At 37.0% G+C, this 16,982-nt stretch overlaps 1 protein-coding gene across 2 annotated transcripts in view; it reads left to right on the top strand.

Annotated features, from left to right (window-relative positions):
- dpp10 (dipeptidyl peptidase like 10) overlaps nucleotides 1-16,982 on the top strand; it is an 81,402-nt gene that overhangs the window by 60,420 nt on the left and 4,000 nt on the right. For both annotated transcript variants that reach the window (XM_082174666.1, XM_082174667.1), the window contains exons 12-22: nucleotides 390-428; nucleotides 516-623; nucleotides 3,334-3,425; nucleotides 6,566-6,613; nucleotides 9,388-9,509; nucleotides 10,664-10,708; nucleotides 12,033-12,131; nucleotides 12,716-12,785; nucleotides 14,713-14,907; nucleotides 16,728-16,782; nucleotides 16,873-16,972. In XM_082174666.1, coding sequence (XP_082030792.1) covers nucleotides 390-428; nucleotides 516-623; nucleotides 3,334-3,425; nucleotides 6,566-6,613; nucleotides 9,388-9,509; nucleotides 10,664-10,708; nucleotides 12,033-12,131; nucleotides 12,716-12,785; nucleotides 14,713-14,907; nucleotides 16,728-16,782; nucleotides 16,873-16,972 — 973 coding nt within the window. The remainder of the gene's footprint in view (nucleotides 1-389; nucleotides 429-515; nucleotides 624-3,333; nucleotides 3,426-6,565; nucleotides 6,614-9,387; nucleotides 9,510-10,663; nucleotides 10,709-12,032; nucleotides 12,132-12,715; nucleotides 12,786-14,712; nucleotides 14,908-16,727; nucleotides 16,783-16,872; nucleotides 16,973-16,982) is intronic.

Here is a 16,982-nt window from a genome sequence, read left to right as displayed (position 1 = left end):
ACACACACACACACACACACACTCACACATGCACACACACACACACACACACACACACACAAGCACTCATACATGTACTCTCACACACAAGTACTCGCACACGCACAAACACATGTACTCGAACACGCATAAACACATGTACTTGCACAAACACTCGTATGCACACACACAAGCACACACACAAGTACTCGCACACGCACAAACACATGTACTCGAACACGCATAAACACATGTACTTGCACAAACACTCACACATGCACACACACACACAAGCACTCACACATGCAGAAGTACGTGCGCACATATTCACAAGAACTCGCACAGTCACACACACTCAGACTAACACACAAGCTGATGATGATTATGATGGTGATGATGTTTCGTTTCAGAGGCATGAGGAAACATCAGAAGTTTGGCTCTCGAAACAGGTGAATCTCCACTAGATGTTTGCTTGGTGAACTTCAGTGTCATGAGTTTAATGCATCTCGTGTTCCTTGGCTGGTTCTCTGCTCCAGAACCAGGAACCGTTCTTCTCACGAGACGGCAGCCGCTTCTTCCTGACGGTCCCGGTGAAGCAGGGAGGACGTGGAGACTTTCACCACATCGCCATGTTCACCTCTCAGGTACACACATACTCTAGGGGCAGGGTTTGAAATTAACACTCGCCAAATGCTGTCAAATCATGAGCTAATTTGGCGTGTTATTATGTTTACTCACTTTGCTGGGGAAGTTCGTGTAAGACAAATCTGCACAGATTTAGCGCAAATACTGAACTCGAGTCATCCTAATATATTAAATACAGCGTATTGCGCAGAATCTGGCTTACGTGAACATGACCATCACTACGCAACAAATAACGACGCGCTTGTTCATTTGCATTGAAGCAATAGCGAAGATTAAAAAGCACTTGGTTAACAGAAAAGACATTGTTATTTTCCAACATCCTATATTATGTTCTTTGTACGGTATTGATCTGTCCACCTAAAACACATTTTTGGTGATGAGGATGAAAGAGGAAGGGAGGAGATGCTGGATGACAGGATTTAGTTTGAATAAGAAATTAATGTATGAAATCCAAAATCCAAATTGTAATATATCTATATATTAGGGCTGCACGATATTGAAGAAAAATGCAATATGCGATAACTTATTAAATATTGCGATATTCGATGTGCAATACGATAATGCTTACACCGTGTCCTAACTACACGCAACGCAACGCGCGATAAAAGGTATCTTTTCCATGTTAATCAGAGTGTTTGTCCTATCCAGCCGCGACGGCGACACGCGACGATTCTATTTTAGGAAAGGTTTCTATTAGAGATGCACCGATTACAATTTTCTGGGCCGATTCCGATTTCCGATTTTTCAGTGAGTTTGACCTGCCGATACCGATTTTAGCCGATTCCGATTTCATTTTTTCTAACCACTTTACAGCACACACAACACACAAATATTTCTTTTATATCTTTTCTGTAATAGAACATTTTACAATTTGCATAGTACATATTTTTTTGAACAGATAAACGCTATAAAATAGAACTATATAAATTACTCCAGGTGTGGGTAATTCACACACATCTAAAGTGCAGTGTTATGGAAGAACCATTTCCTTTTCACATTCAATATCCAATAATTTTTTTATACATGTATTTAGCAAACTAAACGTCTGTATGAAAACAGGGAATGGCGATAAAATAATATATAAATTAAAAATTAAATAAATATAGCCTTGCAGCATAAAGATATTTCTCAAAGCACACACACAGGCCTATTGCAATCACTTGTACAAACTGAATAATAAAACAAGTTTAAATGGGTACATTTTCTATAAATATTGTTCTTCGTTTTCTTTTCTGACATTGCCTACTCCAGTTCTTGTTAAAACACGCAAATTCTGTGCATTTTGGGCACTTTTTTGTGAAACCCTATTAAGGCAATTTTTTCCATCAAAAGTGTGCTTTCCCTTTAATTGAGCGTGAGCAGTGCAGCAAAAACACGCGCTTCACTGCTCGCGACGCTCCTGCTTGACGCTCACGCGCTGCTCCTGCTCCCGTTGTGAATGCACTCATTGATTAACATGCACGGCGAAAAAAAATACGTGCTTGCGGTCTGAACGGCCGTAATTCACGAGGTTTCCTACATGTGTGTTCCGTGTGCACGTGTGATGCTGGTGTTGCGCGATGTTAATCATGCGGCGCCCGAGTGCATTTGACCGGCATAAAATCGGTATTTGTCAGACTGACCGGCCGGTCGCCGGTCACGTGAAAATCGGCCAATTCCGGTCACCAGCCGATCAATCGGTGCATCTCTAGTTTCTATTTTTCTGCGACGTCGCGCTGGAACAACAAACACAAAGTGTGGCGATGATAATCTCAGGCACTGTTTATGTGCTTTATTTAATGTTAAAAGCGTGTAATGTGACTCTGAATATCATTTAGTGCTCCAGCTTTGTAGCTGTAAAAGCAACAGTGGATAATTCACCTCAGATCTTGAAATTAAACAAATGGAAACAAGAACGTTCAAACTGTGAACAAACAAGTGTATTCTTTGACAAAGATTGTTTTAGTAACTCAGTAGACTATGTATTTTTTAATCATGTTTAAATGGTGTAATATTTGTGAATTTGAATATGTAGCGACTTATCTATTTTCTTGCGAGTGCTGTCAAGATTACTCTCTGGTGCCGCGCACTCGCTGCGAGACTCCACCCACACGCTGTTCTGATTGGCTGACTCCGCCCCACACTGTTCGGATTGGCTGACTCCGCGCACACGCTGTTCTAATTGGCTGTTGGTTTTGATTGATTTTGACGCATCTCACAGTCGCATCGCGTCTAGAGTGGACAGACAAATAATTTGTCGATGGAATCTTATCGCATCGCATCTGGTTAGGACACGGTGTTAAAGTGTGTAAAATAAACTTAAATTATCTTTAAAGTATAATTAAAATTATATAACCTGATCACATTCTTTTTGTGACAAGAAAGCATCCCTACAACTTCTGAAAGTGAACAGCAGTGTTTTACTGTAGCATAAGAAGTGTTATTTTAACATCAGTGTAAACCATGGGGTTCAGGGGTTCAGGAAGGCCTACATTAGGTTTATTTAACAACAGAATATACTGTATATTATATATATATATATATATATCTAAAATAAAAAGCTGTGACATAGTTAATCTGGTTCATGGGCGGTAACTTTCGTAGCCAAATTGGCCGGTGGGTGAAAATGTTCATTTCAAACCCTGGCTAGGAGTAATGGCAGTATTTGCTAATCTGTTTGTACGAGCGATAGCGCCAGTCTGGTGCTGATGACCTCATGTGTCTGTTTAGATGCGGGCGGATCAGAATGAGGTGCGTCATCTTACGTCAGGTAACTGGGAGGTGACGCAGATTCTGGCTTACGATGAGAACGCACAGACCATGTGAGTAAAACACGGCCGTGAACTCACTCCAACACACAAACCAGGATCTCTATGGCTGTCATACTTGCGTAACATGCATACAATACAATACAATATAATGTTTTTTTATGAAGCACAATTTAAAAACAACCGAAGTTAACCAAAGTGCTGTACAAGAAGAATTTCTTTTTATTTCAAACAATAAAACACAAGCTGTAAAATAAGTGGAACGCATGAAAGTAAAATCATAAAACAAGTAGGCTACATCCCATGGAAATTGTGTTTTTTTGTGACATATTTGGACAGGCAAATATTTGATTCATAGTGCCTATTAATAAAGTTGGGTTACACTTTATTTTAAGGTGTCATTGTTACAGTGTAATTATACATGTAAGTACTGAGTAATATTAAGCAACTACATGTACTGACTATAGGGTTAGGGTAGGATTAGGATTTGGTTGAGGGTTAGTTGCATGTAATTATGCATAATTTACTGTTATTACTATGGTAAGTACATGTAACATATGTAACAAGGACACTGTAAAATAAAGTTGATATACTTGGACAAAACAACTAAGAAAATGAGCTTTTTCAATCATTTATTCTACAAAAGTCCCAATAGCTGTGAATTTCTTCTTTAGAAAAAGTAAGTACATCCTCACCTCAGTATCTAGTGTTGCCCCCCTTTCGCATCTTGTAGACATTTTGCATAATTGTCCACTCTAACATTGGCTTGCTGGGATATTTGACCTCTCTTCCATGCAAAAGTCTTTCATTTGCAAGATGTTTGCAGGTTTTCTACCGGTTTCCACAACATTTCAGTGGGATTCAAGTCTGTGCTTTGACTAGGCCATCCCATAACTCTCCATTTCTTCTTTTTGAGCCGTTCTTTAGTGGATTTACTAACATGATTAGGGTCGTTGTCCTCGCTGAAAGGTCCACTTGCTGTTCAGCTTCAACTTTCAGACAGATGGCCTCACTTTATCTTCAAGCACTCTTTGATATGATGCAGAATTCATAGTTGAATCAATGAATGCAAGCTGTCGAGTCCCTGAGGCAGCAAAGCAACCACAAACCAGAACAATTCCCCCAGCATGCTTCACAGGCCAGATGAGGTTCTTCTGCTTTGGTCTGCGCCAAACATTTCTGCTGGTACTGTGGCCATATTAGGGCTGGGCAAAAAAATATATTTTTCGATTAATTATTTATTTAAATGTGGTCGATTTAAAATAAATTCTCAAAGGCCACGAATCGATTTGTTTCCATATTTATTTATCCATCATCCAAAAGCCAGTATTAGTTTTCCTCCACTGTTCATAGGCTTGTATGTGAATGTTACTGCTAATGCTGTGAGATTTGATGTTTGTTTTATCTTAAACATAAAATAAGCTGATCCTGTTTGATCAAGGCATTCGGCTTCTGTTCTCACTCGTCCAATTTTCAGCATCAATTTTTCATCTTGCATCAAAATCCTGTCTATTCATTGAATGCATCTGAAATATAGAGTTGGGTTCTGTTTTAATGTACCCAAGTGTAGCTAAAAAAGAAAGAGAAATACATTTATTTTATACTAAATATACTACAAATACATTTACAGTATATGCTCATTGGAAAACTTTAGACAGTAAAGGCTTTTTCTTGGCATGCAGGTCAAATATCTTTTTTGATTGTAGATGCATGTACTTTGCCACCAACTTTTGCTTACTAGCAGATCCTGGTTTTGGAAACATATGATCTGCTCTTGGGCTGAGTTTGCTGGGACGGACAGTCCTGGACAAATTGGCATTCATTTGAAATCTGTTCCACTTGTAGATGATTTTCCTGACAGTGGAATGATGTATATCAAATAATTTGGAGATTATGTTAAATCCCTTGCCAGCCTCATAGGCATCCGAAGTCTTTAGACTGTGGCATGATGACACACACACACACACCTGAAAAGTGAAGGGAACACCAGACACTATATGCGACCCTGGATCACGTCACCAGTCTCGAGTCGCACGGGTATATCTGTGGCAATAGCCAACACATTGTATGGGTCAAAATTATCGATTTTTCTTTTATGCCAAAAATCATTAGGATATTAAATAAAGATCATGTTCCGTGAAGATATTTAGTAAATTTCCTACCGTAAATATATAAAACATTTATTTTTGTGAGTGAATGCAGCACAATCGTGAACATAAATGAACAACTTTAAAGGAGATTTTCTCAATGTTTCGATTTTTTTGCACCCTCAGATTCCAGATTCTCAATAGTTGTATCTCGATCAAATATTGTCCTATCCTAACAAACGGAAAGCTTATTTATCTTTCAGATTATGTATAAATCTCAATTTCAAAAAATCTACCCATGTGACTGGTTTTGTCATCCAGGGTCACATATATGAGATGTTTAAATAAGACTCATTAAGTAGGTTCTAATCACCGGCACCCAATCCTGAACATCTGATCCTAATTTTAATGGATTTGAAGGTGTGAAAAATGTAAGGATGTACGTACTTTTTAACCATGTGACTCCTCTGTTTTTGTGTACATTTAAATTGTGAAAATTGCAAAATGTCAATTTAATGTGCAATTTTTATATAGTATTATCAACCTTATTGATATAGGCACTGTTTCAAAGAGGATGAAATGTTAACTTGTCAGAAAAGCTAACTATTTCCATGGGATGAACTTTTTTCATGGTTTTCTGCATTTCCATTATATATTGCAAAAAAAAAAAAAAAAAGTTCTTACTCAGTATTTTTGTCTTGTTTTCCAGTACAAATATCTAAAAAAAATATCTTAATATCCAAGTAAGTTTGCTTATCAAGTAAATGTATTTTGTTTTCTGGGAAAATCATCTAAATTAAGTAAGTTTATACTTTAAACAAGCACAAATATCTGCCAATGGGGCCAGAAAAATAATCTTGTTTTCCCTTTGAAATACATCACTGGCTGATATGTGTTCTTGTTTTGAGCAAAACTCAATTAATTTGCACACGTTTCAGAAAACAAGACACAATATCGTTGTCAGTTGCCAGTAAATGTATCTTGATTTAAGAAAAACAAGACAAGAGCACAGAGTAAGATTTTCTTCTTCTTGGGGTGCATGATCTAACTGTATCACGCATGATCACAGTGTTTTGACAACACTATAAATCAGTGTGTGTTCTGCAGATATTTCCTGAGCACCGAGCGCTCCCCGGCCCGCCGGCATCTCTTCAGGTGAGATTCGTGTCCGTTCATGTTTGTTCCTCCAGAACAGGACAGAAAACAGCCCGTTATCTAATGTCAGACTCAGAAAATGATTCTCGCAATACTAGTATTGCTTCAATAAAGGCGAGACACGGCAGGCAAAAACATTGGGTTTTTTTTACTGGTCAATTTTGAGATTTGGGGATATTTGTCTTCAATAACATGTCTTCTTTCAGACTTGTGGTGAAAAAAAGTCCAAAATACACATTTAGGTCTTTATTTTACTACACTTTGTCTGTTTGCGTCTGTAGATTTCTCATAAATTCAACAAAAGTTGGTGTTGTAAATCATCCCGCTGCTAATATATATACCGTTAGAAAGCTCTCTCTCTCCTGTACAATCCTGTCGGATCCAAATATGGTCATTTCCTTTTTATCAGCAACCAATCGTGAAAGTAAAAGGGCTGAATGCGCAATCTCATTGGCTGATGATAAATCTTTAAAGCCCATTTTCTCAAAATGACTTTTCTCTCATTCTCCAAGTCTGAAATCTCCACTTCAGTCGCACCGATATACACCAAACTCTCCAGTCTTGTACCTGGTTATATTATGAAGACATTTACAGAGGGATTTGTAAATATATTATTCCTAGCCTGATTTATATAACATTTTATTCCAAAAAACATGGCGAAAATAAATGTTTTAAGTCTATTGACAGTATATTCTGATTTACAGGATAACAAAAGTAGATATCCATAAATCCCTCTAATTTTTGTCCCATCTAATATGTGAACACAATGAATTCATTTTTTTTAACCTGGCTTTATCCAATACTCAGATTGCAAATATATGCAAATTAGTGCATATTTAATTAGAGATAGCCTAATTTGCATATTTAAACATTAAATTACAGACAACTTGTAATACATTTTTTTCTCATCTTAATGTAGGTAATCAACTGGAAAAGTTTCATGGTGATGTCTGCTAGTTAAAAGTTTTACCCTATTCACCTGTAGTGTCTCGCCTTAATAAGTGTCACTCTGACAACAGTCGTCACAAAAACTGTGATCAACAGAAGCGTGTTCAGATGAGCGTATGGGAAAACCAGGCCTCTGATCAAGGTTATTATTAATGAAAACTATCACGGAAATTTCAGAGAAAAAAGCATATGTTCTCGTTGCGTGGTTTGACTAAAAACGGAGGTTGAAAGGAGTGGATCCATCGATGTTGCTGAACCATAAATAACCAGTAGATGGCATCGCATGTATTAGAATTAGCGAATAAGCAGTGGTGAGCCACTAATGGCAAAATTAATCAGTGGGAAACGACAGAGTTCAGTTTGGGATTTATTTATTTTTTACGATTATAGTCACTCAGCAGCAATGAAAACATTTATGGGACTTTAATAAAGGGGAACGTAGAACTTATTCCTTCTGCTGATCTGGTTATGATGCAGAAGTTGTGTGTATATATATATACAGTATATATATACACTACTGGTCAAAAGTTTTAGATCGGTAAGATTTTTTATGTTTTTAAAAGAAGTCTCTTCTGCTCACCAAGGCTGCATTTATTTGATAAAAAAACAATAAATAAATAAAAACAGTATTATTGTGAAATATTATGACAATTTAAATATATTTTAAAGTGTAATTTATTCCTCAGATGAAAGCTGAATTTTCAGCATCATTACTCCAGTGTCACATGATCCTTCAGAAATCATTCTAATATGATGATTTGATGCTCGAGAAACATTTATGATTATTATCAATGTTGAAGACAGTTGTGTACAATTTTTTTTGCCAAAATTCTTTGATGAATAGAAAGTTCAAAAGAACAGCATTTATTTAAAATATAATATTTTCTAACATTATAAATGTCTTTACTGTAACTTTTGATCAGTTTAACTCATCCTTGATGAATAAAAGTATTGATTTATTTTATTTCTTTCCCCCAAAAATAAAAATAAAATTCTTCCTGACCCCAAACTTTTGAACGGTCGTGTTTAATGTTACAAAAGCTTTAGATTTCAGATAAATGCTGTTCTTTTGAACTTTCTATTCATCATAGCATCATGAAATAAAATTGTACACAACTGTTTTCAACATTGATAATAATCATAAATGTTTCTTGAGCATCAAATCATCATATTAGAATGATTTCTGAAGGATCATGTGACCCTGAAGACTGGAGTAATGATGCTGAAAATTCAGCTTTGATCACAGGAATAAATTACACTTTACTATATATTCACATAGAAATTTAAATTGTAATAATATTTCACAATATGACTGTTTTTGTTTGTATTTTTAATCAAATAAATGCAGCCTTGGTGAGCAGAAGATACTTCTTTTAAAAACATAAAAAATATTACCGATCTAAAACTTTTGACCGGTAGTGTATATATATATATATGCAAAGTGAAATCTTAGTAAAAACAAGCTTTAAATTTTGCTGTTGTTGTTCCAGACAATATTTTAAGGTTTTAATATATAGGAAGTGTTTAATACTGCATGATTCATAGAATTTTTGAGTTGTATTAAATGGCAAAACAGCTACATTAATTTATCTTTTGATAATTTACTCCACCTTAATCAAATACACATTTACAAATATAAAGGCTTTTATCATGATATTAAAAACTAAACTAAATACTAACTAAAAGTATTGATCACAATGAAATATTTATGCCCCATTAAAACTAACTGGAAAAAAACGTAAAAAGTAAAATACAAAACAAAAATGGACAATCTTTTTAAAGCTAAAAGAATAACCCTGCCTCTGATTGGTCCCTTTTGTGTGCAGTGTGTCCACGGTGGACTTGTTTTCACGCCGATGTCTGACCTGTGACCTGTATAAAGCTCACTGCACGTTCTTCAGTGCCGTCTTCAGCCCCACCAACCAACACGTCCTAATGCACTGCAAAGGTACGTCGACCATGAGTTTATAATGTACTCTCGCATAACAGTCCACAGTCCTGATGAGTGACCTTTCACCCCTCTGTGAGCATCAGCACTGCAGCAGACTGTCTTCTTTTCCAGTACAAATATCCAAACATTCTTAAATCAAGATAATTTTACTGGAGAAGCAAAAAGACTGGAGATACTAGGATCTTTCCTGAAAAATGTGTACGTTTATATCAAAAAAAATATATCAATGAAGTCAGAAAAATGTACTTAGTTAAAAGGGAAAACTATTTTTCTTTTTCTGAACCCAATCCACCTTATTCTTACGCCCCATGATGCTTAGCGCGAATTATGGGTGTAACTTCAGTTAAGCTGTAAACAATCAGTGAAACGCTCTATGAACACAATATGTTAAAGTGTCACAACGAGATGACATTAATCTACTCACACTTCAACCATCAGACATTAAAAGGAAATTTAAAAGTGTGTTAAAAACAAGGTACTTTCAACAGACCAAATAACCCCAAAAGCGCGAGTCTTTCCACAGCAATAACGGACGGGTTAAATATCACTGCAGTAATATATATATATATATTGCCTTAATCAAAAATGTTCATTAACTTCATGTGATACTATTTCAAAGTGATTTCAGTCATTTTGACAGATAATAAATTGCATTTACCTGTGAAAACAAACCTTGGAAAGAGACGTGAGGATTTGAGGAGAATAACGAGAGATTCTTCGTGCGTTCCAGTGAATTATTAATGGCATATATCGTAAATTAAATGGGAGAACAGACCACAAATGTGCAGGATATGTTGTCCTTTTTCATACTTTTACAGCGGATTGCAAAGGGAAAAAAGAAAATAATCACGAGGAAAAGAGCTCTTTCATAGATATTCTTGTTATAACATGTCACGTTAAAATACCAAGTGTAACGTTATTCTCATGATGTCTGAAAATAAATCATGAAGGGAAAACCTTATTTTTAACAATTTTTCAGAAAGCAAGCCTTAATATCTTCAGTCATTTTGCTTCTCCAGTAAATGTATCTTGATTTAAGAATGTGTAGATATTTGTACTGGAAAACAGGACAGAAACACTAAGAAAGAACATATTTTTCTGCCTGTTGTGGTTATAGTGGCCACATTATCTGGTTTTTGGTTTTCTTGCAGGTCCAGGAGCACCGACAGTGATCATACACTCTCTCAACACTGCCAGTGAGTTTTCACTTTCTCTTTTTTCCATCTTTCTGCCAGGGCTGGGTCTCGGCACAGATGTCTCGACTCCATTCCGATTCACAAGATCTCAATTTTATTCGATTCAGGATCAAATTTGAGTTACCAGTGAAATTCACAATTCTCAAGTCCAATTTCAATACCACAGCTAAAACTACGAACTAATACAAAATTTCAAAGGTTATTGAAGGCAAGAAAAGATTGATTCATAGCTTTTGAGAATGGATATCAAATCGACTTAATTTTAAAAAACAATCGAAAAAGCGGATTAAGAATTCGGATGTCTTGTAGGCCATTTTACTTTTAAGGACATTTGACTTTGGCATTAACAGTTTTACTGACTTAAAAGGAACTTTGTTGTTCTATGCTGGAGTAAAGTTAATAAATTATCGTTCTTTCCCATAGGATTTTGTAAAACTATGTTGGGTGGACCTCTGTCCCTGTAGGGGGGGTTCGGGTTCGCAGGAAAATTTTGTACATTTTAAGGTTAAATGCATCAATCTGGTGCGAGAGCTCAAAATGAAGAGCTTCAACCCATGAACTGTGAACATTGAACAAAGAAACAGCATTGACTTGTACCTGGACATTAAAGAGGGCTCAGTTATGATATAGAGTCTCAGTCTACATTACATTATCACTGGTGTTTTAGGATTATAATAATATAATAATGATTTAAATAATTATTCCTATGACGTAAAATCCATATAGCCTATAATAAATGTTCTGTATAAATGAAAATGAATATTTCAAAAGTATATTTTACATTACACTATAGTATAGGCTATATATATATATAGCTTATACTATATAGGCCACTTAATTAAAGTCTTGTGCTGTTTTATAAAGGCACAAAGCCATATCACGGTTTCAATTTTAGTTCATTGGCCTTTTTATGTTAGGCTATAAATTTTACATCTCATATGTGTTGGGAAAAGGGAGAAGAGCGAGTTCGGCAAGAGGCAGATTCGAACTCGGGTCGAACGCGTCAAAAGCAACTTTCAAGCGCCTCACGCCCTACGACCTATGACCTATGCCACTGTAGATACTTAGTGGCGGGCGTCTTTTTGCCAAAAACACCGGCACTTAATGCAAATATACGCTCCGTTATCGGAAATGTAAAAAAATTGGGATTTTTTTCCTCCACTCGCTTGTGCCCCATAATGCCCATTGGATAATCCGGCCCTGGGTGCCCCCCGATTGGCTGGTGCCCCAGGGCACTCGCCCAATCCCGTCTATGGATAATCCGCAGCCCTACTATCTGCTCTGTTCTGCTTGAATAACTCTTGTACTGTTGATCTCTCGTCAGATTATTACATCCTGGAGAATAACTCAGTGCTCAAAGCTGCTCTCAGTTACAAACGGATCCAGATGTTTGAGTACAGGAGCATCCAGACCGACCACTTCGGTAAAGTATCGCTCAGCTTTACCTGATAAACACCTGTGAAAGAGTAATGCGTTGGTTTGGTTCTGCTGGAGTTCAATATCTTGCTCTTGGCCAAAGGTGATGTTGTTAATGACACTACAAGTTTGATTAAACCATTAAAATATGAGGAAAATATTTAGTTTTTTTTAAATATGAGGGGAGAACAAAACACTGAACACAAAAAAACTACAGCTACAGGTTTTATTTTACTTTTTGAAAAACAAAAAGCTCAGAGGAAAAAGCGAACACTGATTTCAACATCATCAGTTATTAATATTTTGTTGGTTCTCTCTTGTTTTTACATGTTCATAATTTCTTCGTATGACAGCCTGGATAAAAACGATGTCGTCACAATTTGTCATGTTTCATTGTGTTATTATCACTAATAAAACAATCGACTCCAAGCACAACTACGCAATATGCTTATAAAATCTTTGTATTTTGAATAAAATTTGAATAAAGTGTGAAGATGTCTATTCTTCTAGGCTGGGCATCACTTTTGGCCACTATTGAACTTGATAGATCGTCATACGCAGCACTGAACTGTTCCTCGTGTGTGTTTGCAGAGTTGCCGCTGAAGATCTCCTATCCACCCGACTTCTCTGAGTCCCGCAGTTACGCTCTTCTGCTGATGATGTAAGCAGATCTCTCTGTGTTTGTGTGTGTGTGTGTGTGCTTGTACAACTATCTTTGTGAGGACCAGTTTGAGTTTTAGACCATTGGAGTGAGGACAAAGAGAGTAAAGTGAGGACATTTTGGCCGGTCCTCAGTTTCTGAGAGCCTTTAAAGGCCTGTTTGAGGGTCAAGACTCGGTTTTAGGGATAAGGTTATAATGAGGTTAAGGGTCGGTTTAGGGTCAGGGGTCGGGTTAGGCACTTAGTTGTGATGGGTAAGGTTAGGGTAAGCGGCTAGAGATTGCATTGTGTCAATGAATGTCCTCATAAAGATAGATGTACAAGAATGTGTGCGTGCGTGTGCGTGTGCGTGTGTGTGTGTCTGTGTCTGTGTCACATTAATGTGATGCTGATTTTAAGGTCCATTACACATTCTGACAGAAATACACCCTTTTGCCACATTGCTCTGTTTTGCTCGAACACAAGTCAGTGCAGGACACAGTCAGGATCATTGTGGTGGAAAGTACACGTTCTTCTTCTTCTTCTGTGGTAAATCCAAGGTAAACTCACAGCGTGTCTTCCAAAACTCAATGAAAGGCCAAGGAAACCAATTTGCTGCCCTTGGCAAGATCTCACCTGGTGCCATAAGGCTGATAATGGTTAAACTATACAAAATAACACCTAAGCCACATTACAACATGAACACAAATAGCAAGAGCTTTACATCTAGCCATTCATGCACAAACTATTCATTGTGCACTAGCAGAAGTGTTTGTTTTCCAGTAGATGGCAGCAATATTTCACTAAACTATGGAACCTTTCACGTTTTTGCCATGAATGAAACTGAGAAATCTTCTTTAATGTGAATGTTACATAAAATGTTAGTATTTTAAACAAATATGATTACTGATTTCGCAAATGAAAATGCAATATATCCCCCTAAATCCGCACAACAGAGCAAAAATATTAATACAAAAGTGATATTACAAGCGTTTGAAAAACGGACATGATTGTTACAAAAATCACACTGTCTGGTGCTTCTGGAGAACAGCTGTTTGCATCAAGTTTAAGGTAAAACAGTAATTAGCGAACATTACTTGTAGGCTATCTTACCATAGGATACTATGCAATTAGATAAACTGTTCATTAATTCATTAATAGGGGGACTTTAAGAATGTTTTGATATTTGTACTGGGAAAAAAAGACTAAAAAAGATTTTTTGCAGTGCAGAACTGTAAAGCAATGATGCAGAAAGAAGTCTTTGAAACTTCCCATGATCCCTTTGTTTTGTGGACAAATGTTCATTTCAATCCCGATGGACTACTTACATTTACATTTACATTTAGTCATTTAGCAGACGCCTTTATCCAAAGCGACTTACAAATTAGGACTAAATTCAGCGAGTCATCATAAAGAGGCAAAAGCAACAACAACGCAGGAAGTGCTCAAAATACGAAGTTCAGGTATTATTCAGAGTAGCATAAGCCTGATAAGTGATGTTTCAAAGGGAAAGGATTTTTTTTTTTTTTTTTTTTTTTTTTTTTTCTATAAGGTTAAGTGCTCACGGAAGAAATTGGTTTTCAGCTGTTTTTTGAATGTTGTCAGGGATTCTGCATTCCGGATGAGGGTGGCACAAGCACTTCCAATGGATCCGGCATATAAAGTAGAGGCTTTGTTCACATGGTACTGTTAGATCTGCTATTCACCTGGGTTTATGGAGGAGTTTGAAGTGAGTGGTTGTGTCTCTGCCTTTCCTACTCTCCTAAAGCCCTGTGATGTGACGTTCAAGCAGCGGTGGAGAATTAAATGACTCTTTGTCTGTGAAAACATCACATTCTGTTGAATTCCAAAGGCGCTGTAAACACACGAGCGGAGACAGGAGATGCGTGTTGTTTCAGATTGAAATGCATGCAGTGACGATGCGCTGGTGTGTTTTGTTTGTGCGTCAGTGATGCTGCCCCCGGTGGTCAGCAGGTGAACGACCAGTACGCAGTGGACTGGGACTCTGTGCTGGTCAGTTCGGACAATGTCATCGTAGCTCGTCTGGATGGCCGGGGAAGCGGTTTCCAGGGTCAGAAGGTTTTACAGGACGTGCACAAGCGCCTGGGAGCTGTTGAACTGCAGGATCAGCTGGCTGCTGTTGAGTAAGAACGTTTTCTTCAGGGTTCGTACAAGGTGCTTACAGGGGTCATCGGATGCAAAATTCACTTTTATATGGTGTTTGCATATAAATGTGTCTTTCCACACAACCACCATACAATGAAAAAAATCCATTCACTCCTTTTTTTTTTTTTTTTATCCTCAAAAAGTCTAAACACTCTCAATAATCAAGCCGTTTGGATTTTCTGAGCAATATGATGTCATGTTGCTCATGCTCCGCCCACGACTGCTGACGGACTGTCCCGTATTAGCATATTTCCCGTATTAGCATATTTCTGCCCAGAGCCATTTGTATAGAGAGCCTAAGTCCCGCCCCTCCGCTTCCGGCTCATGGGACCTTATTTCGGAAAAAATATGTATGTTAGTCAATGGCGAGAGACAACTTATCTTTTTATTCCGTCTGAACTGTGCCCTGAATTACACATATGATGTTTGTCAATTTAAAAGATAATTATGAAAGTCAAGAAAGTCGCAGTTTGTCATAAAACAGAAGAGTAACATTTAGTTTTATGTGAAAATCGCTCAATGAACTACATCTCTCGTCTCGCACTGTGTCCGTATGTGTGCAGTCTGGTACCAAACACGGCATGACGGCGTAACGTTACGATTATAACGTAAGACTATAGAAGAAATGACAGACGTTAGCTTCAGTAAAGTGAGCTTCATTCATTGAGAGAAAAGGTATGACGTCACATGCGCCTTTTGGGTTTGTAATTACGTATTTTCACAGTCTTATACCTCAACAGTTTTACATCAAACTGCGACTTTCTTGACTAAAAGATACTAAAATGTATCTTTTAAATTGACAAACATCATATGTGTAATTCAGGGCACAATTCAAATGAGATTTGAGATCACCATTGACTACCATTCAATATTTTTCCGAAATAAGGTCCCATGGTGGTCGACCGGAAGGGGAGGGGCTCTCTATACTGTCCGCCAAGGCAGCACTTTATGAGTGATAAAGTGAGCGGTTGCTCATTATCATTTAAAGAGACATGCACCGAAACGGGTCGCTGTGAACAGAGCTGTTTTTGAGGAGGTAAAAGGGTGTTGTTTTACACAACCCTTGAGGAATTTTAACTAAAGTATGTTACAAACTTTACATGAAGACCCTAAAGAATCATACCAACTTGTGGAAAACGGGCATCCGATGACCCCTTTAAAGGACGTGAAGTACTTCTTGAATTTGTTTTGTTTTTATTCAAGTCCTGAAAACCCCCTGAAAAGTGCTTGAATTATTGAAAGACAAATGTGAAAGTAGTTATTTTCAATCTTTTCACACAAAATTAAAGCTTCAGCCCGTCTGATATAGATATAGAGCGATTTCTCATGGCTATATAAATACAATCATATGATACATCTTTCATACTTCAGGTCAATCGTATATTAATGGGGGAAAAAATCAGTTTGAGAGAGAAAAGTGATATATTTGACATAGTATAGTTAAAGTTATCACAGCAATAAAGTTGCACTTTATTTGTACCATTTTGGTTTATTTGTGTTAATTTTTTTTTTTAACTTTTTTAGAATTTGAAAGATAATAATGATATTGTTTGATAAGTGAGATCACAGATTGAAGTCCTTAAAAAAGCTAAAAAAAAGGAGTGCTTTTTTTTTCTTCATTTTAATTTCAATGTAATTTCATTTGACAGTATCTGTACGAACCCTGTTTCTTCTATCATTCAGACAAAAATGACCCTTTTCCGTCCTCATTTACTCTTCCTCATGCTCTGTTTGTGTGATCTAATACGGCACACACACTGCTGTGAAACATGCTAATGAAATCATGCTTTTGTTCCAGGTACATGTTGAAATTTTCATACATTGATCGAACCAGAATTGGTGTGTTTGGTCGGGTAAGTCTCAGTTTAAGTGTCACACACGGCTTCTGTAATGGTTGAAAATCACTGATCTTTCTTCACACTTCCAAACTTGTGTTTCCTCAGGATTATGGAGGATATATCGCACTTCTTCTGATTAAATCCACTGAGAACTTGTTTAAATGTGCAGCGGCCATGTCGCCCGTGACAGATTGGAATTTGTATGGTAAGTTATT

Source organism: Leuciscus leuciscus (assembly GCF_965113295.1).
Source record: "Leuciscus leuciscus genome assembly, chromosome: 7".
NCBI classification, from domain to species: Eukaryota; Metazoa; Chordata; class Actinopteri; order Cypriniformes; family Leuciscidae; genus Leuciscus; species Leuciscus leuciscus.
Note: the sequence above shows the minus strand (reverse complement) of the source record. Positions and strands in the feature narration are given on the sequence as shown.